This window comes from Copadichromis virginalis, linkage group LG3, assembly GCF_057382275.1.
Source record: "Copadichromis virginalis isolate Kocher_CV1m ecotype Utaka linkage group LG3, C_Virginalis_male_GT1.1, whole genome shotgun sequence".
NCBI lineage: Eukaryota > Metazoa > Chordata > Actinopteri > Cichliformes > Cichlidae > Copadichromis > Copadichromis virginalis.
The window spans coordinates 30830210-30847660 of NC_140620.1; the positions used below are offsets into that span (position 1 = coordinate 30830210).

At 41.3% G+C, this 17451-nt stretch overlaps 1 protein-coding gene across 2 annotated transcripts in view; it reads left to right on the plus strand.

Annotated features, from left to right (window-relative positions):
• Nucleotides 1–17451, plus strand: part of exoc6b (exocyst complex component 6B) — a 129593-nt gene that overhangs the window by 53856 nt on the left and 58286 nt on the right. For both annotated transcript variants that reach the window (XM_085450662.1, XM_085450663.1), the window contains exons 11-18: nt 1800–1920; nt 2016–2087; nt 3554–3651; nt 4367–4472; nt 4718–4827; nt 14437–14548; nt 16758–16892; nt 17133–17321. In XM_085450662.1, the coding sequence (XP_085306788.1) occupies nt 1800–1920; nt 2016–2087; nt 3554–3651; nt 4367–4472; nt 4718–4827; nt 14437–14548; nt 16758–16892; nt 17133–17321 (943 nt within the window). The remainder of the gene's footprint in view (nt 1–1799; nt 1921–2015; nt 2088–3553; nt 3652–4366; nt 4473–4717; nt 4828–14436; nt 14549–16757; nt 16893–17132; nt 17322–17451) is intronic.

Consider the following 17451-nt stretch of genomic DNA (forward strand, 5'->3'; position numbering starts at 1 on the left):
AATTGACTCGAACCATCCCAAAGTACTCTCAGGGTGAAAATAAGCCACACAAGTGTTTGTCTTTTATTTCAGATTGGGGATATCTCTGAACAGTCCCTTCCTCTGCAGTCCAGAAACATGTTTTCATTTGCGTTCCTATTGCCTAATTATTTTTAATTTACTTTGCAGCTGATTTTAAGGATTGTTTTCCACAAAAACATCTTGTAGAAAAAAAAATGGATCATAAAGAGAAAGATGAACCAAAGAAAACCATTTGTCATAGAAAAGATCAGCAGCTTTATTTTTATGAAAACCAGATTTCACATTTCTCTGTTTGACATGATGGAAAATACAGTTATTGTCAAGAGCAGCAGATGGATTAATAAAGTGAAACCTAATCTAGATCCTGGTCTTTTAACTGCTTCGCTTATGTGAAAGTATTTCTAACCTTGGTCCGGAAAACATGACAGTACTGTTATATTTGCAAGAGGCAGTATTAGAATCAGTATCCCTTGATCCTCCAAGACTTTCTTACCAACGAGTCTGAGTACAGCTAACACACAGCTGGACTTGTTGCCATCTCCCACAAGTAGTTTTTTTCTTGCTTTCTTCTTTGTCTTTGTTGTCTTCTTGGCCTTTTTTTTTCTTCATCTGCTTAGTCTCCAGCTGCTTAACTCGTCCTTGTCTTGTTTCTTTTTTTTTCTTTTCATCTTTTTCCGTCGTTGTCTTCGCCGTCTACAGGATAACCTAGAACACCGTGTGCTGCCGTATTCCATCCGAAGAGAATCGCTGTATACCTTATCAAAAGAAACTAGTACTAGAATTTCATTATGACTTTTATGAGACGCAGCATCTTGACCAGGCTGAACATGTTTCATGTTTAGTCTTCTTTATAAAGACGTTGTTCTCAATAGTAACAAGTCAACTTCTTTTAACTGTCATATTTGATTTGCCGCAACAAAATCTGTAAGAAATGGCACGTAAACATTAGTGGCATCTCCCGCTAGCTGCTTCAGTGTTTTGCCAGTTGCATGTTTCCACTGGTTTTCAGGTCTAGTTGAACAGAAGGAAAGTAGCTCCTGAAAAAAGGGATTAGAACAACGGAAGGTTTTGTATCACTGGCTTTGATTTGTGACATTGCTGCTAAGATTTTAGGTGTTTTTTTTTTTGTTGTTTTTTGTGGTGCGTAGGGGACTAAACAGAAAGCACAATTCAGTTCTGTAACATTCAAGAGGAGGCAGACTTCTCTACAGCACATATATCAGAAACTGGGCAGCCAACTCCAGAGCAGTCTAAAGGATAAATGTCACTGCAGCTCAGTATTCTGCCAAATATGTGAATCCGATTTACGGGTGGACTGTCCCTTTAAATCTGTTTGTATATCCCTTCCAAAGTGCACCTAAGACAAATCCAATTTGAATCCAGGAAAGACTCCTACTCAAATATTTTTCAAGTTATATCTCATTTATTTAATTTGTACAAAATCTGAAGTGTAACAAGGACAATTTGCTGTTGCGCTGGAGGTTTCAGGCCAAGCTATTTCTTGGATAGTAATGGTAGAAACACTCTGGCACCTAACCTCCTGGTTTTTGTGCATATTGAACTGTAATATAACATGCAAATTAGTGCGCTTCAGTGAGCTAGGTGGATTTGGACATAGCCCGGCACTCAGTATTTATGCAAAGCTAAGCTAACCATGTCCTGGCTCCAGCAGGAGTGGTATTGTTCTCCTCCTCTTACTTTTGGCAGGAGCGTGATTAGGTATATTTACCAAACTGCCTAAGTAATTCCATCTGTCTCTCTGTTCTCCTCGCTTGCAGCTTCTTTGTTGTGGAGGATCACGTCCTGCACACCACACAGGGTTTGGTCAACAGAGCATACGTAGAGGAGCTCTGGGAGTTGGCGCTGTCCAAAATAGTCGCTGCCCTGAGGACGCACTCTGTGAGGCGAATCACACACACTCATTAAATACGAAATGCATGTTTCCACAAAAGTCTGAAATGACACAGACACACCCCTCCCTCCTGTTTCCTTAGTCATACTGTGACGACCCTGACCTGGTGCTGGATCTGAAGAACCTCATTGTCCTGTTTGCTGATACTCTGCAGGTATGTGTGTGATTAATTCCTAATATTTCACTTCGAAAGGAAGGAAATCCTCTCGTTCCCTTTTGCATCACGCTATATGAAATGCTGTTGTGTTTTTGTACTTCTTGTTCAGTTATCTTGGCACATGTCTCCTAAGATATTTGACCCCAGAGGCCCGTGATTCTTGTTCAAAGCATGTTTTGTAGTTTTTACAAAACAGACTGCTGCCAGCCTCTTAAAAAAAAAAAGAAAGAGAGACTTTCTGTCTTAATTCGTCCATTTTTAGAAATGGACCTTAATCATGTGCTGTCAGTTTGCGCTCCATCCATTTATTTTCTGGCTGTATTTATGAACTAGCCTGGATGGATTGAGTGTGATGTATGAGAGGATGAAGGGGAGATAGAGGGGATGTGGGTGAAAACCGGATGGGAGAAACATTCAGAGAAGAGTGAGGCACATTAAAGGCGGGGAATGATGAATGTGTGGTTCGATGTCCAAAAGTCATTCATGTACAGAGATGAAGTGCTGCTGAATGGCTAAATTTCTACTCATTGTTTATGTTTGAGGGCGTTTCTGTTTTATTTTATTATTATTTTTTGGAATTCTTCTGTATTTCTTCCAGCAGAGAGGAAACTATACCTTGGGTTTTCTTTATACCACACTCTCAGTCTTATGTTGAAGGCATGTTGTTTTCCAACCTCATTTTAATTGGTCCTTCCATCAGTCTTTATTTTGACATTTCAGACATTTGATGCAAAATATTGTTTTGAAAAATCAAATAATTATGTGTTTAATCTCATCCACCTGTATCAACTTAGTCCTCCTAGAGCGAAGTCTTGTCAGACAGCAGCCCTGTTAGCCAGCTATGTGCTGTCACAATCTTCCCAGGAACATGTCCCAGTAAAAACACCCCAAGGTCAGATCGCTCAATGCTCAGAGAAACTGCAAAAAACCCAAGAGCTGCAGCTTAGACTTTACGAGCCTCAGTTAGCTCATAACAGCGCAGTTACAAAAAGACTAAACAAGTATGGCCTGCTTAGAAGGTTTGCCAGAACAAAGCCACTTCCCTCTGAAAAGAACGTGACAGCACAGCTTAAGTTTGCAAAGTTGCATCTTAGCAAACCACATGTGCCACATCTGGAGAAACCCAAACACAGCATATCAGCATAAACACCTCATACCAGCTGTCAAGCACAGTGGTGGAGGCATGAATATTTGGGCTCGTCTGTCTGCTCCAATCTCCGTGGAAATATCCTTGGACAAGATACTAACCCCAAAATTGCTCTCCGATGCATCGGGGTATGAATGTGTGTGAACGTTAGATAGAAGCACTTATGTTAAAACAACATAGTGTGTAAATGGGTGTGAGTGAGTGAATGAGGCAAGTTGTGTTAACCATTTGAGTGCTCAGAGCAGAAAAGTGCCATATAAGAACCAGACCATTTACCATGGTTTCACATGCAGCTGCTCTTCTTTCCCTTCTGCAGGGTTATGGTTTCCCTGTGTCTCAGCTGTTTGACATGCTGCTGGAGATGAGGGAGCAGTACGGAGAAATCTTACTCAAGAGATGGAATGTCACCTTCAGGTAGCGAACGTTTTGTTTCCACGCTCTCCTGATAGCTGTTTTTCAGTAGCTGGGTTCTAAATACTCCAGTGTGTGCCGCACTGACCTTCACCTCTCTAACGATACGGTCATGAAGCTCGTACACACACACATATTTGTGCAGCAGCGCATGTCTGTGGGAAACGTCCTGGTTTTGAAGTTTTACAACCAGCCAGAGGGAGGAAGTGTTTTAAACCAACGTCCGGAACATTCTCTGCCCTTCAATGGGTACTACCCCCTACAAAACTCTGAGTGTGAGAGTGCGTGTTTGTATTCGGGCTAAACGTGCCATTGTTTCAGCACCGCTTTTGTCCAATGACACCAGTGGGACTTGCAGCAGTGAGAACGGACAAACAAACACACACTCCCTCTCTCCTTCCTCCATCTTTCTCTTTCACACACACACACATCGTGGAAGCCACAGGAATTTTGTGTTGTATTGTTGGGGAGAGGGAGAGAGCGCGCTCCGGTTCACGGCCTCTCCATGGAACGCTGGAACGTCCGAACTCTGGAGTGCCAAAAAGACGCGGGGGTGGTGAAAGAGGGCAGGGTGGTAAGAAAACCTCAAGAATTAAAACGACCCCCAATGGGATGATTGTTTATATGTATCCTCTGTGGGTGTGGGTGTGTGTTGACCTCTTTGGAGAAGATGGGAAGTTATTTACCTTTGATTTATTTGTTTCTTTGCCCTCTGCAGGCAGGTGATAGACCAGGACAACTACAGTCCAATCCCAGTCTCAACGGAGGAGGAGTACAGACAATACACTTCCCAGTGTCCCTTTCAAGACCCCGAACTGGAAAAGGTAGAGAACATAGACGATATAAAAGTGTGCAAAAAGAGTTTTATACCCTGAAAAGTGCTGCATGTTGCTTCTTGCAGTCATGTCAGTTTAATTTCTTCCATGCAAAAGCTTCTTCCCTTTAGGAACTCTCAAGAAAAAACTACCTCTATGCTTGAACTTGCTCAAGTTAGCTTTTGTGCAGTATGTGAATTAAAGTTTGAGTAAAATCTCACTTAATCTCTTATTTTTCGCCCCATTTCCTCCAGCTTCCCTTCCCAAAGAAGCTTCCCTTCTCAGAGTTTGTGCCAAAAGTCTACTGCCAGCTAAAAGAGTTCATCTACGCTTGTCTGAAATACTCTGAGGACCTTCATCTCAGGTACATGCGCTGCATGCTTACACTCCTCTGCCACTGACAGTCCTGGTGTCAGAGTTTAGTGCTTTTGATTTTACAGATGCTTCTATAAGCAGCATGGAAACACTGATTGAGGACAGCCAGCTGAAGGTGAATAGATTTGTTCTGTTCACCTTGAATCTGATTTTTCTGTGGGCAGCAAACAGTGAAACGCATTCAGTGACAGTCGTGGTTTACAAGATTCAGAAAGGATTGTAGCTCCAGATATGAGTCACTTCAATAAATCTGTGTTGGTACACATTTAAATGTACATTACTGTGCAAAAGTCTTGCGCACGTCTCAATTGTATATATTTGAGAAGAGCTTGAAAGTCAATATTTAGTACGGCCACCTTTTATTCTTCAATAAAGCCTGAACTCTCTTAGCTTTCTTGTGATGTCTTTAAGTATTTCTCCAGACTACTTGAAGGATATTCAAAGTTCTTCTTTGGATGTTGGCTGACTTTTGGTCTGTTCTTTGTCAAGATGATCCCACATTGCTTCAATAATGTTGACCCAAGTTTGAATTCATCCCTCTGTAAGACCTGTTGCCACTAATGTTCTTGTGTAATTTGGCATAGTGCAGCCGTTTTCCCCTGTTTGGCACAAAATAAAGAAATGAGGTGTTGTTCAAGACTTTTGCGCACAGTATTGTCTAATAGATCTGATGCTATAATGAAGCTTCCCAAAAGGAAAGGAAATACAAATGAAATAGATAAATATGCAGGTCCCTGTGTTAAACCTCAGGCTCACAGCATTTTCATATCCACTAGTTACGCTCTGATCATCTCCCACATCATTCCAAATAGTTATACATTCCTGGTAGCACAAAAGAAGAAGAATTTGTCTTATCAAATTATGTCTTTGTGATTCATTTAAATAGTTTACTGCCCACATTATTCACTCTGTAAGAGAAGCTCAAAAGATATATGGAAAAATAGACGGAAGCTGTTCAGTCGCTAAGGTCTCATTTGAGCTTGATTCAGACTTGAGACGAATAGAAACAAACAGAATGCTAGGACACCCCCCCCCCCCCCCCCCCCAATTGCTCTTTGCTGTGGTTTATTTTGTTCCCTGGGGGCAATCACATTTAGGTTTTCCACTTCTTTTTACATTCACTCACGTCTGTTCAGATCGTTTCAAAAATCTCACCCCAGGAATTTTGTGAGTCCTTATATTGATGCTATGATTCTTATTCCTCATGTTGAGGAGATGATTGTTATTCTCTGACTGAAAAATTCCGAAACTCTGGGGAAAAAGTAGTCGGGATTGTTGGGAGCTGCGTCGACCCAAGTTGTAGTTACATTTCTATGAAGATGCAGCTTATAGCCCAGTGTTTCAGGGGAGATCGTGGTGACAGCGTAGCTACTGTGCAAATTTCCTGCTGAAGCATAAATGTCCAGAAACTCATCACTTCACCTACAAAATGTCGTCTCTCATCACCTCACAAAAATCATTTACAATAAAAGATTTAGATGAGAGCTGATTGTATTAGCTGTCTTTAGTAATAACAAAATCTGCATTTGCAATGACTGCACACTGATGCGGACTCATCAGTCTCTACCATTTCGTTGGGTAACTATCTTTAGTCTGTGGTACTTATAAAAAATTGTTCAAAAGTCATTGAAATGGGCTTTTGTGTGAGCAATTATTCATATTCATATTTTTTTTTTATTCAGGCAAATATTTTCACCAGGTCAGGATCAATTGTTGCAGCTCAAACGATTCAGATTGACCACAAACTTCAACGCCTGCACACCTTCTCCCATTCATTCTCACTGACACACACACACTCAGCAGACAGCAGACGCCGTTTGGTTGATTGGTTCTTTCCATTCTGACCAGGGGTTTTTGTCTCATTAGATCTGGCTCAAGTGGGATACAGCATGCACACACACACACACACACACACACACACACACACACACACACACACACACACACACACACACACACACACACACACACACACCTCTGCAATCAAATGCAGCTTCTGTTCTGAAAAGGTTAAATGGTAAGCGTGTGTGTGGGTTATGGTTGATGGAAGAATTAAGTAAAACAATGCAGCTACTTTTCTACTGAGAAGATGAGCAATCAGAGGGATTCAGCAGGCCTGGGCCTCAGCCAGACGCACACACACAAACACACACACACACAACAAATTTCCCGCTTAATGTAAAAGCTAAAGATCCTCACTTTGAGCTTGAAAAAGCAGAACAAAGAACTGAACATTCACTTCCAGAATAGCACGGACTCTGGGTCCTTCAGTTTGAAACACATTATTAGAGTCATGTTCAGATTTGCGTTGTGCGTTCCAAATGAATAACATTTTTTACTTGTACCTGTAACTCTGAGTCATATAGCTTTAATATTTTTGTGCTCTTGTCCGCTTCTGTAGACGAAGCTCTACGAATGTTTAGTGGCTCCTTGTGCGTATGTGTGCATCAGTTGATTCTCCCTGGGGGCTGGGAATTGGGGAGGTGCCATTGATCCGTGACCGGGGGAAAAAGGAGACGGCGGCAGGAGCAGGGATGATTGGGGATGGGGAAAAAGAAAAAAGAAAGTCCAAGGCATCTAATTAAAGTCATCGGTTTAGAAAAGCAGAACAGTTGTGTGTTTGTGTTAGAGACAGTTTAGTCACCATCTTTGCCACAGATCTGTGTGAAAATGAATCAAGCTGAAGAAGCCTGTGTCTCTGGCACTTTCTAGAGCATATGAACTCTCTGAAATGCTAAAAATTGAAAGCATGAGCAGAATTCACTGGAGCACAAATAGTAGAAGTAGTAGTCTTCTGTATTTGTTGAGGACTCATTCCTACAAATACAGTCTGCTTTGGTCAGATTTATTGGACAGTGGAAACGATTCTGTGTGCGCGTCTGGACTCTTGTGTCTGAACCTGTCAAAATGTTCCCGACAGATGTTTTTCAAGTAAAAGTTTCTTTCTGGTCTCTTGCTGACCAGACAGCACTAATCGCTCTTCTCAATCAGAGTAATGACTCCACTGTTTGACCTGGCTGGATTTTTTTTTATGGCCATGCACACCCTGCTATCTGGTTACTGCAGTGGCATGCCTTCCTGCCTGTTTCAAACAGACATATACATGGATACACAGATCCGGAAGCAGACGGGATGATGGTGCAGGACTTTGGTCACTGATCCCAAGCACCCCCCACACTCCGACCTCTGACCGTAACCTCTGTTCACTTTTATAATTTAGTGGAAAGTGGGTACACTTGCATGCATATGCGCAAGTGTACTTTAGTGCCTCCATGTGTGCTTGTCTTCTCCTGTTGTTCTAGACTTGTGTGTTTCAGGCAAGCTGCCATAGTAGCTATAAGGATGACATTTTTAGCCTTGGGGTTGATAAAGCCACCACTTTGGTCCAAGTTCAAATAGCGAAACATTTACCCAATAGCTCTGCATTTCCGCACAATAGACTTTAAATAAAAACTGGATCTACCCACTGTGATGTTTCTCACTATTATGGAAACTACCTCTTTTAAGCTACAATTTGAACATTTTGCCAATCACCATCATTTTTTTTCATGTTTTATAAAACCTGGAGGTGACAACTGAGCTATACTGACTGTTCTGACTAACAAATTGAGGTCACGACATACTTATTTGACTTGCATGGGAACCATTACCTACTAGTTCAAAAATCTATGCATTCCAGGAATTCAAACATGTTCATGTGCTGTGAAAAAGTATTTACCCCTGAATATAGATATATATAGATATAGTTGAACAGTTGTGAACCTTCCCAGGAGTGAATGGGCTTCCAAAATTACTCCAAGAAAACATTGACAACTTATCCAGGACGTTGTAAAAGAAAACAAAAAAACAGTGCACATTAGTACATTGAAATAGTTAAAAAAAAATGGCATCCATGGAAGAGTTTCAAGGACAATCCCACTGTCAAACCAAAATAATACAAAGGTTCATCTCACATTTGCCAAAAACAAATCTTGATGATTCCCCAAGATGGAAAATATGTTGCCTACTGTTCGAAAGCCACAGCTGTTATGGACCAGTCAGCTCTCTATAAGCCCTGGCTGATATGGTCAAACTTATCGGTGTGTTAGGTGTGGAAATATATCGGTGGTTTCAAATTGATATCTACTAAAAATCTCAGTGACCTTGACCTTAAGGTCAGTTCACTTGTCATTTGAAAATCTTGTGTATGCAATTACTCGAGAAGGAAGTCACTTAGGATACCATCTGGTAGGAGGGTGGGGAGTCCTAGTTGCTGTTGCCAGTATTTTGCAGAGTTTTCTAGCACTGTTGACTTTAGAACTAACTAGTAAATCGTAACTACTCAATCTGTGTTATCAAAGCATTTAGTAAAAGACAAACCTGCCTTTCCAATAACTCAAATACAGACTGACGTCGTACTGGTGCTGATTTTCAAGCTCTTGCATCACCTTCTCCCCAGTTCGTCATATCTTCCATCCCACATCTGCAGCATCTGTTCACTGCAGCATTCATTAAAAAAAAAATGATGGTCTTAGCTCTGTCACTATTCTTTTTTTGTTACTTTCTGTCTTCCCAGCTGTTGTCTGTGTTTAAGAGATCTTAAGTTGGAAAGCACTTTCTCTGGCATTACTCTGTATTTTTTCACGTATCAGTGGACTTGCATGCACAAGACAATTATATTCGTGTTCAAAGATAAGTATGATAAGCTCTAAGAACTAATTTATTTGGAGCAGCTGTACTTTTAGGTGTAGTTCTGCAAGTTATTAATAATCCCATTTATCAGTTTATCCAAAGTTCTTCTCGTTCACTATTAGATATGAGTTCATTATGCCTGTTCAGGTAATATCAGGTGCAAAGAGGCTTTTTTTTTTTTTTTGTCTGGATGTCTGTCAAACTCAAAAAACACTTTGGATTGAACATGTCGGACCCTTGGATGATACGTGTATAGGAGGCTGTTGTTTGAACTATTGCAGTACTACCTCAGAAATTCTATTATTTATATTCAGTTTGGAAATGATTGTATAGTCTATCGTGCCAAAGTAGCTAAAGCAGACAACTAAGACATAATTATAGGCCTGACGAAGACCTGAGTGTTGGACTGGCAGGAGCCTGAGTGATGAAGGCTGTGCAAGTTTGTGACGTTTTTGGAGGAGAAGAAGATGAGGTGATGTTGGCATGAAAATATGTGCGAAAGACATCAACCTGTAGCCTAGAGGTAGATCAGCGGGAGCTGTTAGCCAGAGGATGGTGGAGCTCATGATGAACCAGTTGGAGAACAGTCTGGAAGGTGAAAATGAATCTGCTGCCACACAGATGCCCATGAGCCGGTCCAGTGGAAGAAGACTGTGGGTGTGAATCTGTCAAACTGTGAATATGAACGAGTGTGTTGCTGAGAAATGGCATGCATGCTCAGCCAGCCTATTTGAGGTAAAGACTGGAAAGAAAACAGAGGCGATTGTAGATGAAAATGTCAACACTTATTGGCCACATTTTCCCCACAAATACAATCAAGTGATTCAAAATTAAGCTGCAGATGTCAGTCTTGTTCACAGGTAGGTATTGGATTGCAAACACTTCAAGCCGCTGTGGACGTCAGAGTGGTAATATTTCCAGAGCAGTGCTGGCACGATAACAACAGGCGTGAGCACATGCTTATGTTTGAGACTGGGAGAGCTGAGTAGTTCTTTGACATCGGTCAGTTGGAAGTTTACCATGACAAATGTGTGACTGCAAATACTCTGGATTGCCTCAACCCATTTTTGATTTCCAGGGGGTGTTAACAACAGATGTAGACAATGTACACAATGTTTCTGGATGCAATTGGATAGACCTGCACCAAGTCCGTGAAATGCATCGTGGGAAGTAACACGGCATTAGAGAACAATTAGAGGTGTTATATGGAAAGCGTTCTGAATTGTAGAGGCCTGCAAGAAGAAATGAATCAAATTGATCTAAGTGACGCTAGACGTAATTCCTAGTGATGAATCGCCAGATAGCATTTCAGCATGGAAAAGATCCATCTCGTTTGTTACATTAAAGAAATGATAAAGAAAGCAGTTGTAATATATCGTCAGACAGTGTTGGGTGTAACGCATTATTAAGTAACGCGTTACTGTAATTAAATTACTTTTCCACTGAAAAAGTAGAGTAACTGATTACTGTTCATTTTTAGGTATTTTAATTAGTTACTTACAATGTATTTGCGTTACATTGTAAAATAATTAAACTCGCTGAATATCATTATTTAATTATTTAATCAATAATTTGTCTTCTAAAGGTAAACGTAAACTCTGCCGCTTTAACGTCGCTGTAGTGCAGGTGCGCGTCATTTCGCGCCAGTTTGCTGCATAGTCGTATTCTAAAGCGGAAGATGTCGGACTCGGCTGAAGCGAGGGCCTGTTTTATGAAATAGACATATTCCCGTCTCTTCACTTTTCTGAAACAAGCAGACAAGAACATTACAGTTATATGTAAAAACTATCAGCTGCTGTTAATAGCAGGAGTAATCTACTGAAGCGCCTGACACGAGAGCATAGACGAACACTTCAGAGTGATCCTTGTTCATCATCCATGGATAACACCGGGGCAACTCCTGCTAAGCAGCAAAACCTGATTTTACTTCAGCAGCACAGAAAGCGTCTGAAGGTGAGCTTAAAAAATGATTGCAGGCTACGTTGTGGAAGAGATGCTACCGCTGCATACTGTAAAAAAATGTATTTATTATTTAAAGAGTTTAATTTCTATTGTTTGTCCACTCAAGGTTTATAGGGATTTTAAGAAGTATTTAGTTAATTTACTTATTGAGTAATTAATACTCCCCCACCTACAGATAAAAGCCAATTATAGCTTGTAACAGCTTGAAGATTGTAGTCTTCTGACATTCACAGTTAATCGCAAATGTAAATCTGCAGGCTATCTGACGACAGTGTTGAGTCAGTTACTTTAAAAAGTAATTAATTACTAATTACTTAATCAATATTGTATTTAAAATACTTAACTTAAGCCTCTCTGTGGAACTTTATACGTCACATTTTTTATGTTACAATGTTAGTAACCCAACTAGGATTTAGTTATGAGTAGTTTTTGGCCTAAATCTCAGCATGAGACTGATTTAAAGGAGTTGTAGGCAGAATCTAAAGTTAGCACATTCTTTATATATATATATTGTAGAGTCAGTTCACGACCTTTAATAATCGTTTGTCTCGTCATTCATTCTTTTGTTTGTTGTACTAATAATTTATATGTGCAATCTCTGGGCAGGTATGTGCACCAGTAGATAAAGTATAGAATATAAATACAAAATATAAGCAAGGTAGTTATTTTCAAATTCTTGGCAACTACTGTTCTGCCTGCCAGGGGTTTGGTGCCTAGTGCACAAGGCACCAAACCCCTGCAGTGCCTGCTGAATGGACGGATCGATATACAGAGCATAAAACCTTATGTGTCAAACGCACCTGCACCTCTGCAGATAGACACCCTCTATTTATGAACCAGAATACCTCATCAATATATAAGTGCTGCATGAAAAGATTAGGAAATGCTTTTTCTTTTTTGCTGTAAATGCAAGACTGGATGTCAAAAAAGTTGCAACTCCCTGAGCAGACAGTTGCAACTTTTAATACGCAGAGAAGCTCATCAGACTTTCATATCTGTTGTGTGCTGAGCCGCAGTTCACAATCACACTGACTGAAACACTTCTGATTTTTGCTCTCGGTGACATCATAGCAGCTTTTCTGTTCCTCAGCATCATTTTCGGTTGCTTTGCGAGCTGCTGGGACGTAATGTGGTATGAAATCTGCTGATTCAGTGACGGATGATCCAGAGAGCAGTGCTGGGGAGCCAGTGAAGCGCGAGAATCAAGCACGACTGGAATGCTTTTAGTTTGCCATCGTAGTTCGCGAGACGCACGCTGGTGGCGGTTACACGCGCGCGCGCACACACACACACACACACACACACACACACACACACACACACACACACACACACACACACACACACACACACACAGAGGGAGAGCAGAGTTTACTTGGCTGGCAAATCGGTTACCACAGTTGATTCTTTTATTAAATGTAGCGAGTGCTACGTGGCGCAGTTACTTACTGCCACACGTTTGAACGTCCACAGTGTTTTGTGTGTATTCAGCCCGTCGCTGTTTTCACTGCTGACTGCGTTCATTTTTTTCGTTGTTGTCATCGCTGATGCTGCTGCCTGTGTATTTTTAGAAAATACCTCCTGGGCGTGCTGTAAACACGCCTCATCTGAAAGCTTCTGGCTTCCCTTTGACAGCGCAGACCGCCGTGCATTTATTGTGACTGATGGCAGCATGAATACAATGAAACTCAAACCCAGCTCTGCGGTGTGTCTATATTTGTATATGTATGCGCGCGTTTCGGTGAGTTCACCAGCATACATTGACTTTTTGCCACTCTCCACCATTTCTGTCCACTCGGCACTTCTGCCGCTCCAGGAATTTTTTTTCTGTCTTCCTCCACCACCCCCCGCAACCTTTGCTCCGATTTGTCGGAACGTTTTTAGGATTCCTCTGCTTTTTTGGAAAAGCAGTGAGTTTGAATTCCAGCTTTCGCTCTCCCTCAGGCAACTCAGTGTGCATGTGTGTTGAATTCCAGGCACAGACAATTTACTGATTCAGTTGGAATGTATTTGTTGCCCACAGGGCTCTGGATTCAAACACAGAAAATAAAACACACACACAAACACAGATTGTTCATCATCCCTCAGCGGGAGAAAGCGATTGCTTTCATTCACAGTGATTATCTCTGCCTGTGCGACTCGTTTTGACCTCCCCTGACCTTTTCCTGCAAGAGCGTGCATCATCTTCTAATACTGTGTGCTTTACCTCTGGTCTCTCATGGGTTACGACCTCTCTTCTGTCTGTACACGCAACCTTTTGCCTATCACACCGAGCCCGAAGTCACACGACTTTTTGTGTAGTTGTTTCCAGGAACGTGTTGTTATTAAACAGGAGGCCAGAGAAAGAGACACCCTGCCATAAAAAACTTTACTGGACCCCCAAAATTGTGCAGAAAATTGTCTGGGTTTCTTCACCAAACATCACCCGCATTTCAAACATAACAAAGCTGATAGCGTGTCGGAGATTCTTTAAGTGGGTCTGATTTTTCTGCCATCAAACATTTGTTTTAATAGGAAATTTGAGCTCATTTCAGAGTTAAGTCCGCTGGCTGAGCACAGCTGGTAATTTTACAACTATTAAAGCTTTAAGAATTTTAAGAATTTGGAGGAAGAAGTTTGATTTCTGTGATATTCTGTGGTCATACATTTAGGATCATGAGTCCTAAATGACCAGTTTTTGGTTGGCAAGTTTAAAGCTGAAGTCTTATCAGGGCATTTAGGATGGCGTTAGAGTTTTAATGAGCCTGACAGCTCATAACATGGTAATGTACTTGTTAGAGTTGGCTGGCATTTAGACTTTTTCCCAAATGGAGAGAGTCGCAGACAGAGAAATTCACTTAAACTGTTTGTACTGGCTTTCGGGCGTAGCAGCTCTCTGCAAGAAATGGAAGAAATCGCTTCTGCACAGTCACAGACTCTCCCGTTCTCTTCGCTTATGTATTTATTATGTATGTGTTTTTCTCAGCTCCACAGAGGTGGACGATATGATCCGCAAGTCGACAAATCTGCTGTTGACCAGAACTCTTAGCCACTGTCTGCAGTACGCCATTAAGAAGAAGAATGTCGGACTGGCAGAGGTAATGTGTGTGTGTGTGTGTGTGTATTTTTCCAAAAAAGTGGACAGATAAAACCACAGTGGTCACTCCAAAAGGTCAGACATTTTTCTGAACTGAGGAAGATGTGGGGAGTTTCTGTTCTCCTACTTTGGATTTAATATTTTCGTCTGACCAAAAACCATAGACGTAGAATTAAAGTTGACATAAGTTGAGCGTTTTGACGCTTTCCATCTTGTTTTTTGTTTTTGTTTTGTTTTTTACCTGAATTTGACAAACAAGAGAATACGTTTATTTATATAGTGTCAAATCACAACAACATTCGCCTCACAGCACTTTTTATTGTAGAGTAAAGACTGTGCAATATTAGAAAGAATCTCCAACAATCAGATGACCTCCTACGAGGGGACACTAGGCAACAGTGGGAAGTCGCCGTCTGCTGCGACTAGCTTAAGGGGTGAGAGGAAAAAGAGGCAAACTGAGATTACTCTAATGGGATTATAACTGACAAAATAAACTCGCTGTATTAAATAAGGACAGAGAGAGAGTGTTAAATGGGTGGATACAGATATATGTCTATTTTTTCCCCCAATAAACCACTGGTGAGGTGGATATCCCTTATATGGTCTTCTCAGGCACTCTGACTGTGAGCACAGAAGCCCCACCCACCTGCTGTTTATACCTTCTGTTTGGAGCCGGCAGCCAATTAGAAGAAACGAAACGACCATTACAGTAGTTTCTGGGTTTTTTTTTGAAGGGCAGCTGCACAGGTAGAGGTGACCCTCACGAACTTCTGATGCACACCCAGTTATTTTGTTCTATGAGGTTCAGAACAGAGCTTCAAGTAATACTCCTAGCAGGCTTTCACATAGTAAGAAACTTTTAACAACTTAAAAAAAAAATCTTACTTCATCCTCAACAATTTCTGTCTTTTATTTCTGTATCTAACAACAAAAACAGGGATGACGTTGAGTTGCAGTCAGAAGCATGTGCAGTGGGGTCGAAAAACCCTATTCACTGAACATAGTTTCGGTCCCAGCAGTGGGGCCCACCCTGCTGTTTGCAAAGTAAGAGGAACTAAAGCAGCTTGTGTCAGAGGATGAACAGAGGAGCTGCACCAAGACCCACTATAAGATAAACAAGGATTATTCTGAGCTGGGACTCATGCAAAGCTGCTCTAGTCGAGAGAACAAATAACATTGCCAGTAATGACAGTGAAATTATGAAGAGATGGAGACAGAGCTCTACTGAACAAATGCTCATTAGACTTGTGTTACAATAATGGCCTCTGAATGGGGGATTTTTGCAGTGATGTGAGCCAGTAAACAAGTGAAGTCTTATGTTTTTGATTCTATCTTTTATTATGTTGTTTTCTTTGGCAAGTGCAACTTTTGTCACCCCTGACACTTGTAATAACCTTCTCAGAGTGAACGTGTTACTCTAAAGTCGCTTGCACAACTTCAGAGTAGTTCTCTTACTCAGAATGGCGATTCTCAGCATTTCCAGCTCATTTACTTTCCCAAAAACAGACGTTTCCTCTTTTCGGCCCACTGTTATTGTTGTCCCATCGCTGCAGAATGTGATGTGAAGTAATGATTTAATATTTTCCACTTTCCGTTGCTGTTTATTTTCATGCTCAGCGGCTACACTAGAGCACAAACATCATTAATTCACGGGGACAGGATGTAATGATAAGACGACGTGTTATGGAAAATTCAGCATGTCTGCATCCTTTATTAAACAAGTTCATCTAAGAATCACAAAGCTCTATTTGTTGTTCAAATTAAGGCTCATGAGGAAGTCACTAGACTGATTGTTGCAGAATGTGAATGCATTTGCACACCCGTTTGCTCCTGTCATTGCACGTATTGCAGTTTGGATTCGATTAACGCATAAAAATTCACGATTAAAGCCAAAAATCAAGTAACCGTTTGTACTTTTTAACCTAAGAAATATCAGTAAACGTGGCAAACGTATCCCACACGGTCCACAGGAGACATTATACTTTTAAATTCGGTGGTATGTTTGATATTTGGCTTTTTGGCGAGCTCTCGGCCCATTTCATCGAAAAATTGCCCACATGCTGGAAAAAAAAAGTCGAACTGTTCAATATGTTCCACTTGCAAAAGATGACACATTGTGAAAAAATGTGAGGAAAAAGAACTATCGGCTACACAACAAAAGGAGAAAGAATCCAAAGATGACCGGCTACATGTCTGTCCTGTTTGTGTAGTTGGTGCAGGTGATCATTAACACCACTCACCTGGAGCAGAGCTGCCACTTCCTGGAGGAGTTCATATCAAACATAACCAATGTTCCTCCTGACACAGTAAATGCTACCAAGCTGTACGGCACCTCCACCTTTAAGGTAAGGCTGCTCTTTCTTCCTCTGTCTCCTCTTTTCTCCCCAGCTGTTTTACTTTTTCTTTATTCCCCCATTCTTCCTTTCTTTTTCCTCCTTTCCACACAGTTTGTTTATCGTGCCATGCATTGTCTGTCTGCAACATGAAGGCACGCACGTGTCTCCAGTTTGTAAATTCTATGATACTTTTCCTTTTTTTCTTTTCCTTTTTTAAAATTCTCTGTTGGTTACAATCTTCTCTCGCAGGATGCTCGTCATGCTGCAGAGGCGGAGATCTACACCAGCCTGAATGCAAAGATTGACCAGTTCCTGCAGCTGGCTGATTACGACTGGATGGCTGCGGTGCCCGGAGGCGAGAATCTGGCTGCCAGCGACTACCTGATTGACCTGATTGCTTTTCTTAAGAGCACCTTCAGTGTCTTCACCAATCTGCCTGTTAGTAAACACATGAATACACACACACACACACACACACACACACACACACACACACACACACACACACACACACACACACACTATAGACTTTACAGCATTGGAACACCAGAACAGAGAATCGAGCCAT